Source organism: Protopterus annectens, chromosome 10.part0 (assembly GCF_019279795.1).
Source record: "Protopterus annectens isolate FY-2018-M chromosome 10.part0, PAN1.0, whole genome shotgun sequence".
NCBI lineage: Eukaryota > Metazoa > Chordata > Ceratodontiformes > Protopteridae > Protopterus > Protopterus annectens.
Window position 1 is genome coordinate 1676444100 of NC_056744.1, and position 27590 is coordinate 1676471689.

The 27590-nt window shown below is 38.7% G+C and overlaps 1 protein-coding gene across 1 annotated transcript in view; it reads left to right on the plus strand.

Moving 5' to 3' along the window:
* Positions 1–10252, plus strand: part of LOC122813886 (zinc finger protein 2-like) — a 235369-nt gene extending 225117 nt beyond the window's left edge. Inside the window, exon 6 of the mRNA XM_044086426.1 lies at positions 8915–10252. Coding sequence (XP_043942361.1) covers positions 8915–10188 — 1274 coding nt within the window. The 3' untranslated portion in view covers positions 10189–10252. The remainder of the gene's footprint in view (positions 1–8914) is intronic.
* Positions 10253–27590: the final 17338 nt, after the last annotated feature.

Genomic DNA, 27590 nt, shown 5'->3' on the forward strand with positions numbered 1-27590 from the left:
GCTACCTGTCCTGTCACAACAGTGCAGACCACAAACCTTATTAATGTAAAACAACTGGTGTTAAGCCCAAGTCCTTCAACCAAAGGCTTAGAATAACTGTTACAAATTAATCAGGCTACTAACAAGCAGTAATAAATGCAGCAGAATAAATGCAATAAAGTAGGAAGAAACACAAATACAGTAAAAGCAACTGAATAAAGTGCAAATGTTTTATATAACAATAGAAAACGAGCAAACTGATTTAAAAAAATTACCCAATTAACCAGTAAAGCAGCTAAAAACTGAGCGCTGTTCCAGCAGCCTTCAGTCAGACAAGTTCTAACTGCACACTCCTGGCCACTAGCGTACAGGGGAACCTTCTCCAAAAAAAAATGTCCTGGATTAGTGCTCAAGTTATACAAACAAAGCTAGATTCAGCATGCCTGAATCTAGTCTATGCTACAGCAAACAAGGCACACCAGCTTCAGAAAGAAACAATTCAAATAAGCAGGCACAATAATCCTTTAACCAGAAATTCCCAGCTCACAAGGGCAGACTCTGACCTCGTCTCTCACAAACGTGCAGACCACAAACCTTCTTAATGTAGAATAACTGGGTCTATATCAGCATATCGAATGCTGAAAATGCCGAATGCAATTTAATCGAACTGAAATGTTCAAAATCTCAAAAGAGCGAACTGACGAAACATCGATTTCTTTCCCAGTGAAAGAAATCGGTGTTCCATGCAAAAAAAAAAAAATGTATATTTTAAACACTAACAGAAGTGGGTGGCTTTGCCCCCCACAACCCCCTGCTTAAATATACCAACTCTGAGACCACACCACAGTGGAGGAAATAGCAAACTCCGATAACGGCCCATCAATTTCTTTCCCTGAGAAAGAAATCGATGTTCCGTCAGTTTGCACTTCTGAGATTTCGAACATTTCAGTTTGATAAAATTAAATTCGGCATTTTCAACATTTGAAATGCTGATGGGCTTCAGGCCAGTTATTCGGGTTCCTAAGTGCTTAAACCGAAAGGCTTAGAATAAGTTACAGTTTAATCAGGCTACTACCAAGCAGTAATAAATGCAGCAGAATAAATGCAATTGAGTACTTTCAAGAAGAGGCAAAAGCAAAATAAAGTGCAATTTTTTTTTTATTAGTAAAGTGCAAGGAGAAAGGAAGGAGGAGCAGAAGAAAAATTTAAGGTTAAGAACCTAAGTGGGTTAGTCTTCTCAAATGTTCTCTCTGTATTAAGTAGAGTGAACACCAGACTGGGAGGTGTGTTCCAGATCAAATTTACAGTAGGATGGGCAACTGCAAAGCCACCAACTATAACAACTCTACAAGAATAGGGTGGGAGGGACGGGGAAAAAAACAGTTTCAGGACAGATGAGAAACATAAAACAATGCCAGAAAATATATAAAATAATTCAGTCATGCAAACAATAATTGTCAGGCAAAATTAAGACAATGCAGAACTCTGAAAGGTTAAAATGCCAAGAAATATACTTATCAATCAGTGATGCATTTCCAGATTGAGAATCGCACCAGCCAGAACACCAGGAGTTTCCAACAGTGTATGCCACTGAATGTTGTACTACCTGTCATAATATTGTATTCCATAATGCATAATTATGGCTATGTTACCCTTTGATGTTTACCTGTTCCTCAGCATGATGTCAGACATTTGCACAGACCTAAATGTGACATCGTCACACTGTTCATAGTTTGTGTATACTGCTGTGGACATTTGACAAGGTGATGGCAGTCCTATACTTGGACTGAGACAACACACTAATTTGATGCATTCAGGTATGGGGTGTGGTACTGTGCGGTTTATCATCAGTGCATATCAATGAGAGCAATCACCAGATGGTGACATATTAAGTGGGAACACTGTTCTGTCACTAGCATGAGATCTGCAGTCTAGCTGTCTAGACAATACATTTTGTGTGAGGAGACTTTTTCTCATTTAGGGTCTGGGGTATGCTTGTATGATTTTGGGTTCCAGAAGTGTACTGGCAGGCCTTATGTAAATGTTGTTGCTCATTCATGTCCTGCTAAGTCTTCCAGGATGTCGGTACTGCATCTGTATGTGTTTTTATTTTTTTGTCATTTATCTGAACTACACAACACTGTGTTATATGATGATATCATATAGTAGATGTACAGAAGTGGGTAATATGTTTGTGAATACCATTCATAGATCTGGTCATGGATACTGGTTTGCTAGCATGTGGTGATGCCAAAATGAAATGTGTGCATATTTAGGTTCATAGATTTATGGGTTAACATTCGGCTATTGCTCCAGATTCATGGGTTAACAGCAGGCTATTGATCCAGATTCATGGGTTAACAGCAGGCTATTGATCCAGATTCATGGGTTAACAGCAGGCTATTTATCCAGATACATGGGTTACAGCAGGCTATTGATCCAGATTCATGGGTTAACAGTGGGCTATTGATCTAGATTCTTGGGTTAACAGCGGGCTATTGATCTAGATTCGTGGGTTAACATTGGGCTATTTTTTCTAGATTTGTGGGTTAACATTGGGCTATTGATCTAGATTTGTGGGTTAACAGTGGGCTATTGATTCAGATTCATGGGTTAACAGCAGGCTATTGATCCAGATTCATGGGTTAACAGCAGGCTATTGATCCAGATTCATGGGCTAACAGCAGGCTATTGATGGCAGATTCATGGGTTAACAGCAGGCTATTGATGGCAGATTCATGGGTTGACAGCAGGCTGTTGATCCAGACTCCTGGGTTGACAGAAGGCTGTTGATCTAGACTCATGGGTTAACAGCGGGCTGTTGATCCAGACTCATGGGTTAACAATGGGCTGTTGATCCAGACTCATGTGTTAACAGCGGGCTGTTGATCCAGATTCATAGGTTAACAGCAGGCTATTGATCCAGATTCATGGGTTAACAGCAGGCTATTGATGGCAGTTTCATGGGTTAACAGCAGGCGATTGATCCAGACTCATGGGTTAACAGCAGGCTATTGATCCAGACTCATGGGTTAACAGCAGGCTATTGATGGCAGATTCATGGGTTAACAGCAGGCTATTGATCCAGACTCATGGGTTAACAGCAGGCTATTGATGGCAGATTCATGGGTTAACAGCAGGCTATTGATCCAGACTCATGGGTTAACAGCAGGCTGTTGATCCAGACTCGTGGGTTAACGGCAGGCTGTTGATCCAGACTCATGGGTTAACAGCAGGCTGTTGATCCAGACTCGTGGGTTAACGGCAGGCTGTTGATCCAGACTCGTGGGTTAATGGCAGGCTGTTGATCCAGACTCGTGGGTTAATGGCAGGCTGTTGATCCAGACTCATGGGTTAACGGCAGGCTGTTGATCCAGACTCGTGGGTTAACGGCAGGCTGTTGATCCAGACTCGTGGGTTAACGGCAGGCTGTTGATCCAGACTTGTGGGTTAACGGCAGGCTGTTGATCCAGACTCGTGGGTTAACGGCAGGCTGTTGATCCAGACTCGTGGGTTAACGGCAGGCTGTTGATCCAGACTCGTGGGTTAACGGCAGGCTGTTGATCCAGACTCGTGGGTTAACGGCAGGCTGTTGATCCAGACTCGTGGGTTAACGGCAGGCTGTTGATCCAGACTCGTGGGTTAACGGCAGGCTGTTGATCCAGACTCGTGGGTTAATGGCAGGCTGTTGATCCAGACTCGTGGGTTAACGGCAGGCTGTTGATCCAGACTCGTGGGTTAACGGCAGGCTGTTGATCCAGACTCGTGGGTTAACGGCAGGCTGTTGATCCAGACTCGTGGGTTAACGGCAGGCTGTTGATCCAGACTCGTGGGTTAACGGCAGGCTGTTGATCCAGACTCGTGGGTTAACGGCAGGCTGTTGATCCAGACTCGTGGGTTAACGGCAGGCTGTTGATCCAGACTCGTGGGTTAACGGCAGGCTGTTGATCCAGACTCGTGGGTTAACGGCAGGCTGTTGATCCAGACTTCGTGGGTTAACGGCAGGCTGTTGATCCAGACTCGTGGGTTAACGGCAGGCTGTTGATCCAGACTCGTGGGTTAACGGCAGGCTGTTGATCCAGACTCGTGGGTTAACAATAGGCTGTTGATTCAGATTCATGGGTTAACAGTAGGCTACTGATCCAGAGGAGCATTAGTGGCCTAGCTACAATATCCCATATTGTAAGTACCCATTGCCAAGACTAATTAATACCTAGTTTTAGGCTCCTGTCAGTGATGTCTTTAGGGACCAGACCTGGGCTGCATTTATGATTGACCATCTATGCATCCAGGTTTTGCTTAAAGAGGGTCAAGGAGCTCCTTTGCTTTATATCCAAAGGAAGTCTATCCTGCTAACAGGGGATTCTCTAGGATTTATAGCTATCTTGCCAGCAGGACCTGTTTATGTTATGGTAGAAGGTGACTTATCTTGAGCAGGTGTTTAGGATGTTACTAGTTCTGGGGTTGGGTAGCAGGTAAGAGGACTGGATCCTTTGAGGCTATGCAGCTTAGACAGAGATTACCTCTCCAGAGTCTAAAAGACAAAGTGCTTTAAGGCAGTCTGGGTAGCTCAGGAAAGACATACACTTAATTATAATGAGAAAACAGTACAGTCTCTCATGGTCATGTGCTTGGAGAAGTACATACCATAGGGAACATTATACTCTATTAATAATCCCTGGTGATAAGGAAAAATTATTTCCTAACATTTGTTGGTACATAAATAATGATCAAAAGAGACCCAATTTTCAGTGAAAGTGCTCAGGTCCCTAATGTCTGACTCAGTTTTGACTAAAGACATAGTGCTGGTGTTGCATTTCTTGGCATGTAGTTTTAGGCTGTGGTCCAGGCACCACTTATCGCTGTGTGCTAGTCCCTCCTGAAAAGTCTGGAAGTCAGACGGTGAAATAGTGACAACTCCAAACTTGGTCAGCTACAAATTCTTGATGTCGGTCTTCACATTGTAGAAGTAAATAAGAGGTCCTGGAATTGATGACTGGGGGATACCACAGGTAAATCTCTTTTTGAAGAGAGCATGCCTCCCAAACAATAGAGTTGGTTATGCTCATTAGCCAGTTTGCTATCTAGGAGGTAATGTACGAGATTGCAAATACAGTAGTAACATTGAAATGCACTTCTAAAACAGTTAAGTGCACTGCATACGTAGTTTCACTAAAATAATTCATTGAATTGCAAGTCTGAGAGTAACACATGTAGAGGCAGCTGCTTTCAAACCTACATAAATATAAACATAGACCATGTGTTACATACATACATAGAAAAATCACTACTATAGCTTGTCAAAACATAGGGTCGTCGATGGCACGAGATTTTGGTTGCAGCACTTATTTTTTACTGCCTTAGTAAAAAAAAAAAGTACCCCTGTAATTGACCTACTGTAATACACTAGGAAAGGTACTGAAAAGTATATGGGGAAATGTATAGACTGCGTTTGCTTCTACTGTCAAATGCTTATTACTGTAATCTAACTGTACTTCAGTCAAACGTTTAGGAAAGGTGTGAAACCTCAAAACATTTTAGCACAATAAATGGTAGGAAAAGGTGTGAAGCACTTACACAAGTGCATGGATCATGCTATCCCAAACAGAACCAAGATGCTGTCCTCCAAAAAAAGGAAGCCAATCTGGTGGTCCCCTGCCATAAACAAACCCTACAAAAGAAGGAAGAAGCTGTTGCAAAAGAGAGTAAAATCCCATGATTGGAGGAGTTCCCTGGTCAGTCTCAGTAAGAAGCTGAGATCCCTTGTAAGATCCTCCAAAGCTAGCTACAAAAACAAAATTGCCACTGATTCTAGGGACAACCACAAAGCATTCTATAGCTATGTCAAGAATCTCAATGGTAACACCCAGATCTGCTCTGAGTTGCAGCACAACGGCATGAAAATTACAGAACCAACTGATATTGCCACCGTCCTGGCAGATATGTTCAGTGCTAACTTTACCCCCCCCCACCCCCTAAAGGGCCCATGTCTATACAGGAAGAATGCAGAATCCCTGTAATCACAGCTATGCAGGTAAAAGCTGCACTCTCTAAAGCCAGAAACACAGCATCCATGGGACTGGACAACATCCCAGGCTGCCTTTTACATGAACTTCAAAACAAGCTGGCTCCCCATCTAAGCACCATGTTCAATCATAGTCTCACATGAGGCTTTGTGCCCACTGAATAGCACACAGCAACAGTTATCCCACTCCACAAAGGGGGAGCCACCACTGTTCCTGGGAACTATCGCCCTATTAGCCTGAAGAGCCTGGTCTGTAAGGTCATGGAACATATCATCATGGAACTCATAAACAAAGACATTGGTAACCTTCAAACTCTGGACCCCAGCCAGTTTGGGTTTGTAAAAGGCAGATCATGCCTCCTGAGCCTGATCGACTTCTTTGAGGCAGTCACCAAAGCTGTAGATGAGGGTAAGATCATCTTGACCTCACCAAGGCTTTTGACACCATCCCCCATTCTGGAATAACAGCTAAACTCACGAAACTAGGTATAAATCCCTACGTCACAAGATGGGTTGCCATTTGGCTCACTGACAGAACCCACACTGTAAAAGTTGCAGACTCCAAATCTGACTTCAAACCAGTGACAAGTGGAGTACCACAGGGTTCAGTCCTGGGACCTCTCCTGTTTAGTATCTACTTCTCTGAAGTACAGGCTAACACAGAAGGCCTTTGGCTAACGAAGTTCGCAGATCACAAATGCCTGCAAACTAGGAGCCATAGTTGAGTCCCCAAATGATGTGGACATCCTATAGAAGGGCCTCACTGAGACAGATACTTGTTGTCAGAGCCATGGCCTCAAGCTCAATGCCAAAAAGTGCATTGTCATCCCCTTTGGTAAAAACTCTGTACCCATGAACTACCACATAGGTGGCAATTTACTTAACGCTGAATGTGTGATGAGACCCGAGGACCCAGGTGGACAGTAGTCTCTCCTTTGATAATCACATCGCCACAGTAGTCAGGAAATCCTTCTGTGTGGCACACCACATCAAAAAAGGGTTCTCATCTAGGAAAAAAGAGGTCATTGTTCCCCTCTACTCAACACTCATCAGACCCATTATAGAGTACAATGCCCCTTTTGGAATGTACCTCACAAGACATCTGCAGTAGCTGGAAAGGCCACAGAAATACCTCACAAAGAGGATTACTGGCCTCAAACAGATGCCCTACACTGACCATCTCAAAAAAACTCCAGCTTTACTCTGTAGCATATCATCTACTCCGAGGTGATTTCTGCTTAACATATAAAGCTATGTCAAACCCAGAGCTGTTGGGCATGCTCCACGTAAAGAAATCCCAATCCCTCCGAGCTACACACTCTAGGGACCTAAACATTGTCACCACAATAAACAGAAGATGCTGGTGGGATAGATTCCTGTTCCAGAGACTTCCCATACTCTGGAACAAGCTACCCATCTATGTCAAGCAAAGTTCCTCATTAGCACTTTTCAAGAAAAATCTTGATAAGTGGATGGGAAATAGGAAATACACCCCAGGCATCACTTCTGTGGCTGTGCTCGACAGGGGCACAGGAAAATAACTTTTGTGGGTGGCGTAAGCCAAGGAACCTTGTTGGCTAGGCTTACCTAGGCCCTTGGGCTGATAGCCTAGTACCTACCTATGAAGAAATTTAGAAAGATGGAATCACTATTAGACAAACAGTTGTGGTGTGAATTCTGAAGGGCAACATGCAGCATCAGCTAATGAGAAATACTTTTAGAACAATGATTAGATTCATTTCCAAAGCTGCATGACATTTTAGAGAAAAGATGCTAAATATTTTATTCTTTTAGAATATTTGGTCAGGAGGGAAGAGAGAAAGAAAACTGGGAGCATGTGTTTTAGGAATATCTGGAGAATACTTTTGTACAGGTATTAGAAGAAAACATTTTGTAAATAAGGAGAATATGTTTTTGAGTTTGGGTTTAGGGTTAGAGGTGCTAGTACACAGTTGGGGTGTATGAGGTTTAATGCTGTTTTCAGCCAAAATAATGGAAATCAATGATTAGACCAACTTTAGAGGCGGTACTGAGCAGTGTAAGTATATAGAGTGAAGGTAGGATGTTTAAAGGCAAGAGAAAGTGAAGGGCATACAAGTAAATGGCGTATTTGGGAACAACACAAATAAAATACTGGCCAAGGAGATATGTAATTTTGATGGGGGTTGGTGGCTGTTGGAAAACATGAACACACACAATGTAAAGACATTTTGAAGTTATGAGGATGACAATGTAAAATGTACATGAAATTTTTATTGTGTGTGAACTCATTTCCAGGTTAAACTGTGCTGAATAAAGAAACTTGTTAATAAAAAAAAAAAAAAAAAACTTTCTGTGGTACAGGGCTGGAACAATAATATATTTTCATATTTGAAGGTAAGTAACTATGTAGCCTAGTTGTCATTTTATAGAAAGCAGTTATCTGAAAAGGAATAATTCTGTTTTATAAGGTGTCAGTAGATCAGACAGACAAACTTAAGTGCACATTATTAACTTTAACTTCACCCCAGAAAACAGTCAAGGGGAACCATTTAGCAGAAATACAGAACTGCACCAACATCACCATATGCAAGTAAGTGGAGTAGATACCAAGAAGGGTGAGGGGTGAAGGAAGGTGAAATGAGGGTCACCTTGCATTATTACAACATTATGAGACAATAGCTAAGCTTGCATGTTAAACTAATTGAGGAGAATGTATAATTAGTAGTAGTAAACTAAACACTAACACATAGAGACCACTTTCCAATAAATGACTGGTCAGAACCACTCAAATTTATTTTACTCAATGGTGTTAGTAACAGTAGAAACAAATGTATAATGAAAAAAACAGTACATGCTTGCTTTTTCTGATGAAAATATCTGAGAAGTTTGTTTCTTGTAATAAAGTAAAAATAATGAATTTGTTTTTAGGTATTAGAAGCACAGAGTACAGTGTAAGCTGTAGGACACAGTCATCATTTGAGAGACCCGAGTTACACCACCCAATAGAGATCCTGCAGGACTGTGCTCAGCCTAGAAAAGTCTGTGACAAGCTTCATCTCACTTCCATACCACTGCTTCACCCAGGACATAGCAACAAGAACCCTGAATGTGACAAAGGAACAGCCGAATTACATCTTCTGACAGATAAGCTGCAGCAGTGTACTCAGCCCAAGAAGGGATATGACAAGCTTCATCTCACTCCTGTACCACAGCTTCACTCAGAAAACACTTGCAGCAAGAGCTCTGAATGTGACACAAGTCAGAGTTGTCATGTAAAGAGTAAAACGTATAAATGTCCTCAGTGCAGCAAGTCCTACACACATTCTAACAACCTTCGATTGCATCTTGCTTATCATGCAGGGATTAAACCATATAAATGTGCTAAATGTGATAAATGTTTTACACAGAATGGATGCCTAATACGCCATCAGTTTTCCCACACAGGAATTAAACCATATAAATGTACTGAATGTGATAAGTGTTTTATAGAAAAGAGAGACCTGATACGTCATCAGAACTCCCACAAAGGGATTAAACCATATAAATGTACTGAATGTGATAAGTCTTTTACACAAAAGATAGTCCTGATACGCCATCAAATTTCCCACACTGGGATTAAACCATATAAATGTGCTGAATGTGATAAGTGTTTTCAAGAAAAGTGTAACCTCATACGCCATCAGTACTCCCACACAGGGATTAAACCATATAAATGTGCTGAATGTGATAAGTGTTTTGCACAAAAGGGATGTCTGATACGCCATCAGTACTCCCATACAGGGGTTAAACCGTATAAATGTGCTGAATGTGGTAAGTGTTTTTCACAAAGGAGCTCTGTAATACGCCATCAGCACTCCCACACAGGGAATAAACCATATAAATGTGCTGAATGTGGAAAGTGTTTTGCACAAAGAGACTCTCTAATACACCATCAGTACTCTCATGCAGGGATTAAACCATATAAATGTGCTGATTGTGATAAGTGTTTTACAGGAAAGATGCAACTAAAATACCACCAGAATGCTCACTCAGGAGAGAGACCGTATAAGTGTCTTGAATGCAGTAAGTCCTTCACATCTCCCAGAAATCTTCAAATTCATCTTATTTCTCACAGAGAGGTCAAACCATATAAATGTGCTGAATGTAACAAGTGTTTCAAACATTCCAGCAGTCTTAGAAAGCATCAGGCTTTTCATACATAACAGTTTTGGAGTGATTGACTAGTCCCAAAAGGTGTTGGATAGGTTAGACAGGAAAACAAGAAGTATGCTTTATGCTTATTAAATTATTTATAAAAATTAGTGTATACCAGGTCTATATATTCCTCATTCTGAAGGAGGTATTGATTACATGTATAGATTTTGCAATGTTGAGACTGCATTGAAAGTTTTGAAACATGAGGAGAGTAAGTGTGAGATGACTTCGCTGATTAGTTTAGCAGAAGCATATCTGTGTCAAGCGGGACTAGAAATCAAACCAGAAGTAGATAAAAATCAGGCAGCAACTGAATGTGCCAAAAAACAAAATAAAGAATATAAGATGCAGGATCAGATAAGAAGGCACAAAATATGGAAAATGCATGAATATAGTTGCAAGTATGAAAAACTCATGGGACAACCTTAAGTTGATCAGGATTAAACACAGGAATGGTTAGAAATAGGTGAATTTAAACCAAAAGAAGAAAGGTTAATATTGGCAGCACAAGACAGTAGACTATGTGTGTTGGTTTACAAAGTTCATTGAACATGTGGGAGAAACAGACAAATTTAGGTTTTGTAAAGTAGAATTGGAAACAGTTGGTTGTGATATACTAATAGCAGGAGGGCTGTACACTGAAACACACAATAATGTGGCAAGACTGTTGCATTGAGGGTTGTGCAAACATTATAATACTGAAGTAGCTGAAAAACACTGGAAACAACCACAACACATTACAGAAAATGAAGTTTATATCACATAAGATCACCCATTACCAGCAGTTCAAAAAATAGATGCGAGAAAACTAGATAGTAGTAGTCCATGAAAAGAAGACAAAATCATCATTGATCATTGAAGTTGCTACATCCAGTGACAACAGCGTCTTATGTGCTGAGAGAGACAAAGTCATAAAATACAAGGATTTGCAGGCAGAAATGAGGGCAATTCGAAAGAAGGATACTCAATTCCTTTAGTAGTAGGAGCAACAGGTCTTATAAAAAAGAATTTACAGTCGTACTTAGATATGTTACTGGTACATATAACTGTGTACAAATTTCAGGAGTAATCATTACTAGGCACATTGCTGGTGCTGTGAAGAGCACTTCTGGCTCACATCAAAGATTGAAACAATAGTAATTTCATGAACTTTAATCATACTTTGAGTTAAGAATGGGGTCCATTCAAGTCATGAGATTAGAAAGCCAAAAGACTAGGAGAAATTAAAAAAAAGAGTGAAACCATATACATTTCCTGTGTGCAGCAAATGCTTCAAAACTTCCAGTGGTCTTCAACATCACCATGCTGTTAATAGGCCCAGATGCAATGCCTAAATTTCTGGCTAAAAGCATTAACATCTTTACATGAAGATTTTTCCGTGAGAATGAAATACTTGCATGTGCATCCTGAACAGACACCAACCTGGTTAACACCAGGAAGAACAATACTCCTCCTTAATAGTTAATCTGCAAGCTTGTCTTTTGACAGTGTATAAACCATATACTGGAATTGATGCCAACAGAGTTTATAGACATTTAAAAGACAAATTATGGCTGTAGAACAAAAGGATAACAGAAGAAAGTCATATGGAACAAAGGATCATTTGTTGTTAAAGTCATAATGGAGAATTCTAAAAAGGGGAAGAATCTAAGTGTGGCATGGATAGATTACAAAAAAGCATTTGACAGCATCTCACATTCATGGATAAAGGAGTGCTTGCAGATGTAGACGATACAGCCTACATTGCTCAATTATATTAGTCATCGTGAAACAGTAGCAAACCACTTTGCAACTAATCCACGGTAATTGGCAAATTATTATCGCAGGGATAAGAATTTAAAGTGGACACCTTCCAGGGTGAGACTCTGTCACTGCTGCTGTTTTCTCTTGCCCTTAACCCATTAAGCTGTCTCCTTAACAGATTAGGTCATGGATACAGTTTGGCTGCCAGAAAACAACAAAGTATAAAGACTACTCGTCTTATTTTTGTAAATTTAAAACTGTACAGTTCATTAGATGAGGGCCTCAAAGCACAACTGCAGTGGGCAAAATTTTCTGAGATGACATAAGGATGTCCTTTTGTCTTGATAAATGTGAAAAAGCAACATTCAGTGCAGGAAAGCTGTAGCACCAAGAAAATATCAGTCTGGAACAGGAATATGATAAAAACAGTGGGCAGGAGTGCATAAATATTTGGGAATTGATGAAATATTGGCAACAAAACATGAACAAATGTGAACAAAACTCAGTAAGAAATATTTTAGAAGACCAAAATTAAAACTGAAAACAACCCTTACATCTAGGAAAAAAGTCCAAACTATAAACCAATTTTCACTTCCTGGGCTATCTTACAGTTTTGGGGTGATTGAGTGACCCCAAAAGGTATTGAATTAGTTGAACAGGAAAAAAAGAAAAATGCTTCATGGCTGTCAAATGATGTATAAGGATAAGCATATACCAAAAGTATATATTCCTCATTCTGAAGGGAGGTATTGGCCTCCTTGAACTTGATTGCACGTACAGATCTGCAATTGTAGAACTGTATACATATCTGCTGACCTCACCCGATCCAAACATAGTGAAAGTTTTAAAACACAAGGAGAACAAATCTAAGATGACTTCCCTGCTTAGTTTAGCAGAAGTATAACTGTGTCAAACAGGAATGAAAATCAAACCAGAAGGTGTACAAAAACCAATCAACAACTGAATATGCCAAAAACCAAAGGAAAGAATAGAAGGAGGAGGATCTGATTAGAAGACGAAAAATGTGGAAAATGCATAAATATAGTTGCAGGTGCAGAAAATTCATGGAACAATCTTTTGACAATCAGAATCTGATGCAGGAGCGGTTAAGGTAAGGTAAATTTAAACCAAAAGACTGAAGGTTGATATTGGTGGTCAAGGATAGTGAACTGCATACATGTTGGATTACAAAGTGTATTGAACATGTGGGAGAAATGGACAAATGCAATTTCTGTAAAACAGAAATGGAAACAGTCACACATCTAGTTGCTGAGTGTGATACATTAATGGCAGAGGGCCTGTATACTGAAAGGCATAGTAATGTGTCAAGACTGTTTTATTGGGGATTGTGCAAACATTACAATACTGAAGTAGCTGAGAAGCACTGGAAACATGAGCCACAAAGCATTCTAGAGAATGATGAAGTTTATATCAAATGGGTCACCCATTACCAAAACTTCAAAAAATATATATGCAAGAAAAATCAGATAGAATAGTTCATAAAAAGAAGAAAAAAGTAGCATTGATCATTGAAATTGCTGCTCTCGGTGATTACACTGTCTTATGTAAAAGAGAGACACAAAGTTATAAAACACTAGAATTTGCTGGCAGAAACAAGGGCAATGTGGGAGAAGGATACCCAGACAGTTCCAGTGGTAGTAGGCGCAAAAATTATTTATAATCCCATGTTGTACATATGGTAGCTAATAGGTAAAATCATACTATTGCTTAAGAGTGAATCTCTAAGGTATAATAAAGGGCTATAGAATAACTTGCCTTCTTACAGTATACAAATTATATAGTAGAACTGATGTTCATAGAGTTCATAGCTATTTAGAAAAAAAATGACATGGCACTAGAACAAAAAGGTATTAAGTGAGTGCACTCTGGAGCATAAGATCATCTATACTTAAAGCTGTAACAGCATGACATGAATACATTAGAAAAAGCATCTAACAGCATCCCACACTTGTTGATTATGGAATGCTTGCTAATACGATATACCCTAAATTGATAAATTACATTACTGTGACATGAAACATTTGTAAACCACTTTACAGCTGAGTCATGGTAAACGGCAAATTATTATCAAAGGTATAAAAATTCAAATGTTCCCTATGTTTTTTTTTTTTGCCTTTAACACGCACGACTATTTAATTAGTAGACTAGGCAATGGTTACAGCTTAACTTCCAGAAACAGAATTTATTCAGGACATCTCATCTGCTCTTTTTGAATGATTTAAAGTTGTGTAGTTCATTAAATATCTGAGAGCACAACTACAAATGGTTAAAATGTTCTCAACTGTGCAAAAGCAATATTTAAAGCAGGAATGCTGCAGCACCAACATAATACTGATAAAAAATTTAAATGAAGGGCTTGTATAAATATTTGGAAGTAGATGAAGGGTCTGCAAAAAAACATAAATTGATGATAGTTTGCTATGGGATAATTCAGAACACTTACAGAAAGTAATGATGAAAACTGTCTTGACATCTAGGAATAAGGACCGCGCTACAATTCACTGTGTTCTTCTTGTTCTAACTTATACATTGGATTTTATTTTCCTATTGAATCGCCTGACAAAATGGAAGAAAAATGCTTCATGCTTACCTAACGGTATATAAAAATCAGTGCATGGCAAGATTCTATATCTTTTGTTCTGAAAGAATTGTGGGCCTCCTCAAAATTGACTGTATTTGTAGGTCTGCAGTCATAGGACTACATACATATTTGTTGTCATCGGATCCAAGCATAGTAAAATTTCTGCAGCTTGAAGGAAGACATGTAAGAGCACATGATACCTGAAAGGGGTAGGAATGGAAATCAAACCAGAGGTAGATGAGAAGTAGGTAGCAACAGAAAGAATGGTAGTATAAATAACTAGAAAAAAAAGGAAAGAAAAAAAAAGACCAAAGTTATAGTGACAAGTATAGACAACTCATGATAAAACCCCAAGTTGATCATGATTTGATGCATGAAAGATGAAAGGCTAAGAATGTCTTCCCAAGATTGCAGGCTATGTACATACTGGTTTACATTGTCTATAAAAAAAGTGGGAGAAACGGACAAATGCATGTTTTGTTATTCATAACTGAAAACAATTGCTCATCACTTGCAGATCTGTATACTGGAAGACACAATAATGTGGCACAGTTTATGTATTTGGATGGTGCAAACACTGCAGCATACAAGTAGGTGAAAAGCATTGGAATTATCAGGCTTTAATGTTACTGTGAAGACTTTCCATTCATGGAAATATTCTAGAGATTTCTGAATGCCATGGAAATATGCAGATTTGTGGAACAATATGTACAGTGTTTTCTGTATATGACTTCAATATGTTTCATCTGATTTCACTTAAATAAAGTCTGTACATTCTTATTTAACAGTTTAGCACTCCAACTTTTCATTATGCTGTTATCTTTTATCCGTTTAACTTGCTCTGTTGTCTTACTTTGGAATAACAAACTAACAAGTTGGTTGTTGTTTTTCTTGGTTCTGATTATGCATTGATTCAAAAAATAAAATATATGTTTACAAAATGTATTTCATTTCTCAGAATAATACATGATGTAAAATAAATGTGAAAGTCCAGAAGAGAAAAACGTGCTGATTAAAACTAACTTTTGTTGCTTCTACAGAGATGTTAACTTGAGTAAGTGACTTCACAAACTAATTTTGTGTGTTCTCCGCTACTGTTAGGACTGCCACCTAATGTCTGATAATGCATACAGAAGAAATGGATGGATATAATGCAATGCTTGAGAGACAGGCTACTGGATACTAAAGGAAGTTTGCATAGTGCATGTGTTACAAATGCTAAAGCATTAGCCTCTTTTTATAGATAACTGCAACTGAAGTCCTCATTTATGGGTCAGATAGCAGCCAGAGTATCACAAGTATCCCAAAAAGGACGGCTGGCCAATAAGACATGAAAACATGCAGTAGAAAATGGAGGAAACCTACTGTACGTTGACTAACAGTTAATTAAGCCCCTGCCACACCGTGCGTGTGTTTTGACAAAAGATGAAACATTTCTAAAGAAAAATGCATGTAATCATTACCACTTCAGCACATAGAGATTACTGACCACTCCATTCTAAGATTTCATTGTCATAAAAATCAGTTTCTAACCATTTAAAAATGCATTCTTATTTACTGGTTTGTGTTTGTTTTTTCATAAAATAAACACAACTGATGAGAAAAAGTGATGGTCATTATATACAAAATATTAAGTTGTCTGTATACATCAAAAGCATGGAAAATTAATTTAAACTCATTTTCTTCTTTTTAGAAAAGATGCTGGAAGCTTTAAAAACATCTTATATAAAAGATAAGGCATAGTTAATGTGAATGTAAACAGTAAAAAGAGTAAAAATGCAGTACATTGGAATAGTAAAGTATGCAAACATTCCATCTTATTTTAAAATTCTGTGCATTCTAATTATTTCAGTTTAACGTATTGAAGATCAACCCTAATTGTGGTCTTATTAACAATAGCTGCATCTGCATGTCCCTTTTTTTTGTTTTGTTTATTCTTTGTTGACTGTATTAGCCTCATTTGGCTAGTGGCCTCTTTTCAGTGGAAACCCAAAGTCGTATTTATACTTCTTCTTCTTTCAGCTTTTTCCTAGTTAGGGGTCGCCACAGCGGATCACCTGTCCGCTCATGATTGGCAGTAGAGTTTTACCGTGCTGAGGTGCCAGCTCGGCGCCCAACCTTCCACAGAAGGCACACGCATGCACACACTCGCACCTAGGGCCAATTTTTGGGGTATCCAATCCACCTACAGCATGTCTTTGGGATGTGGGAGGAAACCAGAGCATGCAGAGGAAACCCACACGAACACAGGGAGGACATGCAGACTCCGCACAAAAGGCACCCCAGTTGAGAATCAAACCAGAGAACCTCTTGCTGTGAGTCGGCAACGCTAACCGCTGCACCACCATGGCCGCCCCAAAGTGGTATTTATACTAACAGTAGAAATTTGTTCAGGAAATTGGGGAACTTCCCCTACTCGTTTATCATACTGAGACTCTGGTGGCAATTCCTGCTTCCATTCCAAGTGCAAAGGTAGTTCAGAGAAGCAGGAATAAAACAGAAAAAGTAGACAGTCACGAGTGGCAAAGTGAATGAAAATGAAGTTGACAGCAAGGTTCATGATGCAAAAATCAGAAGATTGTTGTGGTGGCGGTGTTTAGTGCCATAGAAAAAGCAGGTGAGCCTTGTATAGAGTGAGATTGTGCTGCTACCGAGTTAGAAAAGGCTGTCAAGCCTTGAAGGCAGTATGCAGATTTGAAAGAAAAGGCTGATGTGATTTTGATTAATTTCAAGGATATTTTTCAGCAAAACCTCTTTTAGGAAGGGTATCAACACCAGAATGTGTTGCAACAACCTTCCAGTTGGGAGGGTTATGGGATGCGTTACTCATAGACATGGTGGAGTTGAATAAACTGGAGACCAGTAAAGATGTGTCTTAGGGTGAGTTAATGGATAAAATTCAGTTGGAGGATATTCAGCAAGTAGAAGAGATGGCAGTGAAAGGAAGATTTTATGCAGAGATGGTGAAGGTTGGAAATGAAAAAAATTAAGAAAAAGTAAAAGGTAAAAAGAAAGACTTTTTTTATAGTACAAATTGAAAAGAAGGAAGATACTAAATTGGACAGATATAAGGTATGAGCTGAAATAATTCCAACATTAGGAGTTAAAGCAAGTGAGTTAATAGCTTTTATACATGTAAACAGACATTTTGTGAGATTATTTTTGAGACTGGTCAAATAATGGAAAAGTTTCTAGAAGAATATGAGCAAAATAAAAACTGTATGCCATGGAATTCATATGTATTTAAAATGTTTTATGGAGAGACAAAACTATTAAAATACAATTTTGGACTGAAGTAGAAAATAAGACTTTAAAAAGGCATTTATTAAAGTCATGCAAAGATGTATAGGGTTTGTCAAAAGTAGATGATAGAGGTTTGTGGACTGGGGCATGGAACTGCAATGTGATTTTGAAAATTGAAAATGACAACATTGTACATATTCCAAGCATTATAAATGTTGAAGGTGACAAAGGCATCGTGAAATATTGGGACAGCCTAAAACATGTTTTCAACATGGAAAAACTGATCATTTGATTAACAGTTTTGTTAAAAAAATTGTCTTTATGTGGAAAGATAGGACATGATATAAGAAACTGTGAATAAAGATGTTAATAAAAAGGGACATTTAGAGGGGATGTGAAGAAAAAGTGAGATAGGATCAGAAACAGAGACTTAGAAAAGATCAATGTCAAAAGCGCAAACAAGTAGAAGAATTAGAAATAGTGAATACACAAATGCATCAATAAAAAACAATACATTAGACATTGAGCAAGAAGTCAAAAAGAATGAAGGATTTAATATAGATAAAGGTGATGAAAAAGAGGTCAGAGTTAAGTGATAGTAAATATCTGAAATGGAATTTAGTTAAACAAAAAGAAATTCTGTTAGTAAAAAGTGCAGGAGAGAAAAAGAAAAATTACAGAAAGGCGTAAGAAAGAAAAAACTAAAGAGGATGAATGTAATACAATATTACCTGTAAAGTCTTAGCACTAAATGTTAATAGTTTAAAAAAGTCAGTAAGAAGAATAGAGATTTTGAAGTGGTGTAAAAAGCAGGAAAGTGATATTATATTAGAACATATTACATTTTTACACAAGAAGAAAGAAGTCAAACCGAAGTATGGTGGGGAAAATGTGCTCTGGAATTTAGGGAGATGGACTTGTTTTGGGATACTCGTTCTGTTTATGTAATAAAAATTCTAGATCTTACTCTTGTCATAGTGGGTATAGCAGACATTCTTGATGGAAGATAGAAGGATCAATTTATTAGAATTACAAATTACTCGTGAGAAAAAAAGAGAGAAGAGATGTTTAAAAACATTATTCGATATGTAGCTATAAATATGGAAATAATTGTAGAAGGAGATTTTAATTGTAATTTAAGACAGCAGAACAAGAAAGCTTATGATAAATTAGTGTGGGATATAAAATATGGACAATTAAGAATTTGGAAGAACAATGGATGGAGATATAGTACAGGAAAAAAAGAACTCAAATAGACTACTTTTTTAATTTCAGCAGGTTTATTAATAGTAGAAGAAGGTGCTTTGATGACAGGTTTTTCAGACTAGCAGGCAATTTGGATTGTCCTAAAAGGAAGTTCTGAGTATATAAGAATAGGGAAGGGTTTAAATTAATTAATGAGGTAAACATGGGATGATAAAGGGGAAAGCCAACATATTGAAGTTATGGCAGGCTCATGTGGAAATGAGAGAATTTTATAAGGACTGGTCTGAATGGTGGTTGAGTTTTAAACAAAAGTATACAAGGGATTATTTAATATGGGAAATAAATGGAGAAAAAAAAATAAAGTATAACAAGTTGAGTAATGATACTATTGACGGTCTAGATGTATTAAAGAACAAGAGTTACATGAGTCAAGAAAGAAACAGAACATCTATTATATAAGCAAATATATTTTCTTTAGTAAAAAAGAGGAAATTGCACCATATTTGAGTAAAATAAAGAGAGTAATATTATGAGAGAAATGAAAGACACATTAGGTATAATGCATAATACACAAAAAAGCTATGGAAATTGTAAAAGAATATATTAAGACATCTTTTAAAGAACAGAGAATAAAAGCCAACAAGAAATGGAAAGTTAGGTACTTTTTCTGATAAAAATGATAAGGAGCTGGCAAAGAAAAGTGTGATTAAGGAATTAGAAATGTTTTAAAAGTAGTTAACTTAGAATCAGCAGCAGGTTTGGATGGAATAGAATGCAGGATGTATAAGACTATGAAATTAGATCAAAATGTTTTTGTAAGGGTCTTTTTTTAAGGGTTTTTTAAAATCGCCAAATTCGCCACAGGGGCATCCTACCGTAGTCACCACTGTCTCTCACTTGCTGAACTGGGCTGGCTTGAACTCCCTCACCTCCTTCAGTGATATCAACTCTCACTCGCCCACAAACTAGTAAACCATCCACTAAATGTGCCATCCCTCCAGAATCTACTCCAACCCTATCACACCACCAGACCACTAAGATCCAGCAGCAAAAATCACTTGCAGATCACTAAAGCCAATAACTCTGCTGGTGAAGCACTGTTCTCTTGCGCCATAGCCAAATTATGGAATTCACTCCCACCCACAATTACCTCCATACCATCAGGCACCCACTTCAAAACTTTACTCAAAGCGCAACTAAAAACATGCTGGCTATGCCTTTGCAACTCCCACTCTAATATCATCCACCCCATCCAACCACTACCTTTCTTTCCACTCCACTAACTACCTTGATTATAGCAAGCTCAGATGCTCATAAGCCAGTACTTATTATACAGCACAAACTTCTTCTTCTTCTTGTAACATTTGTTAATGTCTGGTATGCACTTCACAGATAAAGATTCTAGTTGTCTACTGATGTACTATGTTCTTCATCTGTAAATATGTTGTAAGTAATTGCTATGTAAATTGTTAATCACTATGTAATCCAATGTAAATACTGTCTGTTTATTTTAACTGTGGAGCTTTTCTCCCAGGGCCTCCGCTGAAAATGGACCTACGTCCAGTCGGACACTCCCGGTCAACAAATTTAAATAAATAAATAAATAAGGGTATTAAAGGAATGGCTAGATAGAGGATTTATGCATAAAGAGTTGTGTAGTGATTGAGTCAAATTTATATGGTAAAAATGGTAATAAATGTAAAGAAACAGAACTGGAGACCAATAGTATTGATTAATACGGACTGCAAAATTTTTTTTTACAAGGAAGAAGTAAAGTTATGAATGAGTATGTGTGTGTGTATATATATATATATATATATATATATATATATATATATATATATAGTATAAATAGAAAAAGAGTTAAAAAAATTGGCATAGCCATTCTTCACTCCATTAACCATAACATATCGCTCTAGCCTAAAAAGACACCTTTATTCAGTAATAAATCCTTATGCTTATCCCCGACAAATTCATATGCATGATGGCGCTATAGGCTACCAGCTACAACTCCAAGCTGAGATACCAGATAACTAGAGGCTTCTGAGCTTACAAAAATATGTAAGTTGCCTTTTTTTTTTCTTTTTTTTGCTTATTTATACTATTTACTGCATTTTTTATTACCTATTGCCTACTTTTATACTGTATCTATTTACTGTCTACTTAACTGTACTGTTATTACTGCAATTGTTTGCTACACTGTGCTTATAAAATCAAATTTTATTGCTGTTTCCACTGTTTAAGTATTTAATGGTAATTTTTCACTGTTTTAAAGCGATCTGTTCCGCCTGCTCTGGTTTGACCACCAAGCAGTACTTAATTAACTCATCTGCTAACTGTTTAAATCATTCTTTAGAGTCTCCTGGCTGATTTTTTGTGGTTTTAAACATTTTTCAGTATTTCACTGCTATTTTTCTGCTGTGTTAAATATTTTCTAGTGTTTCCTGCTGAAACTAGGGTAGCAAGTAGCTGTAGCATAGTCCAGATCCAGGTCGTTTGCTTCTAGATCTGTTTATAGCAGTTTGTTTGTTCTGAGCACGTTTCCCAGGCCATCTTGGATTGGAAGAGGCCTATCTGCAGTTTTGTGAAAGAATTGTGTTTGGCACCTGGCTGGTAAAGAGAGGCTGGTCTAGGGCATGGAATAAGCATCTTCATTGGTCCTTTTCAATTTTAAGAGGTATTTTTTTTTTTTCAAGTTTTAGCTTCTGGTATTTAGGCCCTGCATCTGAGCAAGTTTCTGCTTGTTTTCATGTTGTACAGCACCGGGTACTACTGTGCAATTGTACACCAAAGCCCGACAGTTAAATTTAACAATTTTTCCCTTAAAACCCAAGCAGAAATATCCATTCGCTGAGCTCCTCCGTGATTGTTTCTGAAAAGCCACCCCCTAGTGACAACAGTCTTCAACCTAGCATTATGGGCAGTTGGACTACCCTTGTTTCTCCTGCAAACCTTGTTGACTTGGGTAGTGTAGCAATTGCCTCATGTACACAGACAACCCTCTATTTATAACCATGTAGTACAGAGTATGAGAGATGTATTTACACTGAGAAGCTAGAATATATGCTCTCTCTAACTCAAAACAGTAACACAGAGAAGGTTGTCAACTCATCCACCACTACATAGTCACATACTACCACTACTCATACCACTACACGTATACATAGTATACATCAAACACGTAAATCCACATACATGGAGGTTCTCTTGAAAACCTTATCGAAACACCAGAGACCTTCAAAACACAAGTCTGCTACAGCTAACAGTCTCCACAGCACCCATGATGCACAACAACACCAGTGTCTCACCCACCAAGCCTGTAAGGTGTAACACTCAAAAAACAAGTTTTCTTGTCATTGGAGACTGAATAGTGATACGCATGGATGTCCCACTCACCATGTTGGACAAGGAGAAAGTCACAGTCAGCTGCTTGTCTGGTGAAAGGATTCGCCAAATCAGGTATGCACTCAGGTGTCTCAGCAACAAGTACCGTTATGACTGTCATAGTTCAGGTTGGTGTGAATGACCTGAGATGTACCTCACTGGACTATATGAAGAGAGACATAGTTGAGCTCTCTGAGTATGTATTCCAGGCAGGTATGTCCCTAGCCACGAGCAGCATACTACCCTCACCTAGAATGATGCCACAGTACAAACAAAAATTGATTGATTTTAATAAATGGCTTAGCCTTTGGTGTCACTCCAAGGGGATCCAGTTCCTGTCTGCCTGGGAAGTCATGGTCGTCCATCCTCACTGCTTTGCCAGAGACGGTTTGCACCTGGCACCTAGGCTTTCGGCTGCTGGCAAAGGCTCTTGCCTCCCACATAGTTCCTTTTTTGGCAAGGTCTCGAAAACATTACCAACATGCAGTTAACCAATCCAAACAAAATAAGGGTCATGCTGCTAAATGCTAGGAGCTTAAACCAAAAACTGCACTCCCTGGAAGCACTTCTATCACTAGAAGATGTAGATGTCTGTGCAGTCACAGATAAGCCTCAGAGATTACCCTGGCCTTGCAAGGCTATAATCCCTTCCACACCTTTAGACCATAAAATGAACGTGAAAACCAAAGCAGGTGGTGTTTCAATTTATATAGAGATAAATTCACCTCCCGTTTAATTAGTTTGGATAACTCCATGGAGTTACTCTCAGTCCAGGTTATGGTGGGTAAGACATCCATTCAAGTCCTAGCCAGTTATAGATCCTCCTCTGTCACATCACCCACAAAGCCTACTTAATCAAACTAAAGGCAAACCAAATTTTACCAAACACACTGGTTATGGAGGATTTCAATTATCCCACCAACTGGGAAACCTACTCTAGCCCAAACTCGCTAGCTCAAAAGTTCCTTCACTTTGTGAATTTAAATGCCCTGGAACAATTGTCCATACCCTGACAAGAGGAACAAACCTCTTAGATCTGCTCCTCGCCAATATGTCAAACAGGTGCACTGCTACAACTGTTGGACCCTCGTTAGTTAAAACTGACCACAAATCAGTCATCTTTGAACTGACACTAGCGAAAGAACTCACAAAGGGTGAAATCAGACTAAAAAACTTCACCAAGACAAAGTATACCCTCCTAGGTGAAGGGTTAAATGCATTCCAAGCCCCACCTCAAGCTGAAAGTGGTAACTATGCCGAAGGGTTAAACTAAAGTCCTGTACAATCACTTGCATAAGTGTAGAAACTTGACTGTAACCGATAGAATCAAAGCCAGAGCCTCAAGTAAAATCAAGCTGCCATGGTGGACTTCAAGCATCAACACACACTACAATAAATGCAAAAAGTTGCTGTCCAAGAAAACAAAGACAAGGACCCAACAATGAAAAAGCACCCTACTCAGACTTAAAAGGCAAATAAGACAACTTGTCAAATGCTCCAAGAGCTCCTTTCAGAGAAACTTAGCAAGTACTGCCAAGGATAACCATAAGGCCTTTTACAGCTATGTACGTAACCTAAAGGGTAGGACCCAAGCATGTGCAGAACTGGTGGCCAACAGTATCACACACACACTGACCCCACAGAGATAGTGAACCTGCTAGCGGATAGGTTTGCCAAAAACTTCACTCCCTTATCCCCTCCAACTTACAACAAACCCTCCCCCAAACTCCCACCACCTTACATATCTGAAGAGCAGGCACTCAAAGCCCTGTAAAAGACACAGAACACAGCCTCTATGGGGCCAGATGACATCCCAGGGAGTCTTCTAAACAGGCTAAGACATGAACTAGCATTACCACTAAATACCCTTTTCAATCAAAGATAAACCACAAGCTTTGTTCCTGCGGAATGGAAAACTGCTACAATTATCCCCCTTCACAAAGGTGGTCTAGCAACAGACCCAGGGAATTACAGACCCATAAGTCTGACTGGCCTCATCTGTAAGGTCATATAAATAAATACATAGGTGACCTCCAAACCCTGGATCCTACCCAATATGGCTTTGTGAAGAGCAGATCCTGCCTCTTAAATCTGGTAGATTTCTTTGAAAGTTTGACAAAGGTCATTGACAAGGGCAAATCTGTGCACACAGCACACCTCTACTTGGCAAAGGTTTTTGACACAATCCCACATTCAAGCATTACCAATAAACTTAGCAAACTAATGTAAACCCCATCACTGTAAGATGGGTTGCCAACTGGCTCACAAACCAGACACACACTATCAAAGTGGGTGACTCCACATCAACTAGAAGACCTGTTGCCAATGGAGTGCCACACAGGTCAGTGCTGGGCCCCCCCTACTGTTTGGTATATACTTCTCAGAAGTTCAGATCAAAAGGTTGTGGCTGACCAAGTTTGCAGACGACTGCAAACTAGGTGCAATGATTGAATCCCCAAATGATGTCAGTATACTCCAGGATGGTCTCACGCATACCAGTGACTCGTTTAGTAGTCATGGTCTCAAACTGAATCCAAAGAAATGTATTATCATTCCCTTCGTCACAATGTACCCCTTCACACTGCCAAATCAATAACAATACCCTAAGTACCCATGAACTGGTAAGGGACCTGGAATCATAGGTTGACCATAACCTTAAATTCAACCGTCATGTGTCTACCATTGTAAGGAAAGCTTTCCACATAGCTCACTTGATTAGTAAAGGCATCACCTCAAGAGCAAAAGAAGTTATAACCCCCCATACTCGGCACTTATCAGACCCATAATTGAGTATAATGCCCCATTTGGTGTGTATCGTACTAAGCACCTACAGCAATTAGAGAGACCTTAGAGGTTTCTAACAAAGAAGATCAAGGGCCTCCAGCATGTGCCTTACACGGACCGACTAAAATCCCTGTCATTATGCTCCGTATCGTATAGACTTCTTAGGGGAGATTTATGCCTAGCCTACAGAGCAACCCAAGACCCATACCAAATGAACTTGCAACATATCCATAAATCAAATGAGTCTAGGGCTACTTGTTCCAAGGACTTAAACAGGGCATGCTGGAAGGACAGATTTATCTCCCAGCAACTGCCACATCTTTGGAACAGGCTACCCTCTCATGTGAAACAGAGCACCTCTATAACACTGTTCAAGAGGAACCTGGATGAGTGGATGGGACACCATAAATTCTTACTGGGGTTAGTGCCCACAACCCTCATGGACATGAGCAGTCATCACTAATTGCAGTCTTGGGTATTGACTTGTGCCTCTATGGTATTACATTGGGTTGAAATGGCTAGACTTAAAATGACCTGTGGGTCGATAATCTAGTAATCTCCTATGATCCTGTATATTCCACCAGGCAAAAATACTAGTATTATGGAAGGCATCCTTTCTTGGGTATCTTCTAATAGAAACCATTATCCTAGGGGATCTGAATGTAAGTTGGACCCCTAACTTAACCAATAATCTATATATTCTGTTAAGGCCTCAACCCTTGACTGGATGCTCTCAAATGAGCCAAATTATCCATTAACAGTGTACTATCTGACCAACTGTGTGACCACTTACCTAGCTTCATAGTTCAATGTACTTACAGTCAAATAAACCCACATTAGTACAAGAATGTGCACAACTTATCCAACTGTAATGTAGATACTTTTATTTCTTCATTCAAGCAGTATAATTGAATCTCACTAAAATGCCTGCCACTAGACACAGCCACCCTCAAATTTAACAGCACAATAAATGAACATGCACCCCTCAGAAAAAAATGATCAATCATAATCTAGCATCACTGTTATCAAAAAAACACCATACAACTGATGGCACACAGAGATAGAGTGGAAATCTTGTTATGCTAGCACATCCCAAAAAAATCTATTACAGTTCAGGCAGACAAAAAATATGGTGTTAAATAAGATAAGGGAAATCACTACTATAATTTACAATAGATAGAATGTAATAATCTAAAACAGTTCTCTTCATCTATCTAAAATCTGCTAAACCCTGAACATAGACCCAACCCCTCTCTCCTGAGAACACCCCTGCCACCACTGCCAAATAACTTTAACAAGGACTTCTAGAAGCCATTGCTTCAATCATCCAAGATACCCCATCCAGTAATCCAACATGCCCACAAACACACCTTTACACAGAGGCCAACTTCTCACTAAAGACGGTCCCTACCACCATAATAAAATATCCTAAAACTCAAAAATACCAGTCAAACAACAATCTCCTACCAGAATTATTTAAAATAGCAATAAAACCCTAGGATATCCCATATATTTATTAATAAACAAACTAATTCTTGAATCCTATGACCTAGTCATCTGGAAAAAGCATTTATAATTCCTCTACACAAAGGACCACCCACCACCAACTACTCTAACTTTGACCCAATAGCTGTACTATCCCCATTATTAAAACTTCTTGAGAAATGTATCCTTGTTCAACTACTTCACATCTAATCACTAATAACTTCCTGTCCTCAGCTCAATGCAGCTTTCAATTTTATCACAGCACAACCACTGCCCCACTTCACTTCACAGACATCAATAACAAAAATAAAAACCATGGCAAGCTAGTATCATCCTTACTTCTATATCTTGAAAAAAAACATTTGATACTGTCTTAGAAAAACTCCTCTGTTTCTCCCCTTCTACCATCTCCTGGTTTAATAGTGACAGTGGTTAGTATTCTGAAGAAGTCTTTCTTATCATATATTAGGATGAAAGTGCTAAATAAATTCTCATTTTCTGAGATACTTTTGGTCTTCTTTTAATGATTTTTGGTTTTACCTACCATCTCTGTTCAGCTATATTTGTTACAATTCTGTAATATTCCATGTAAGTAGTTTTGAGTTAATTCTGGAGGAGTTTGGAATTACCTGCTAGTGCTTCTTGTATTTTACATGGTAGGAGGCCTTTGCTATGCAGGTCTTTTTCTTAACTCCATGTTATCAGTTTTATAGGATTCCAGTTAGTTTGTTGCTGTTTCCACCATACCAGGATTAGTCTCTCGCATATTTTTGTTTAATCATGACTGAGACAGGAACAGTTTTGTATCCTGATTATTTTTTACTTCAATAAGGTTAAGGACACATCTTGTATGAGAATTAGTTTTTCTAAGAAATATTTCAGGACACTATTAGGATCTGTCTGAAATAAACTTGAAGATCGGTCTATTGAAGGTAAGTGGGTGGTCAAGATGGTGGTTTAGGA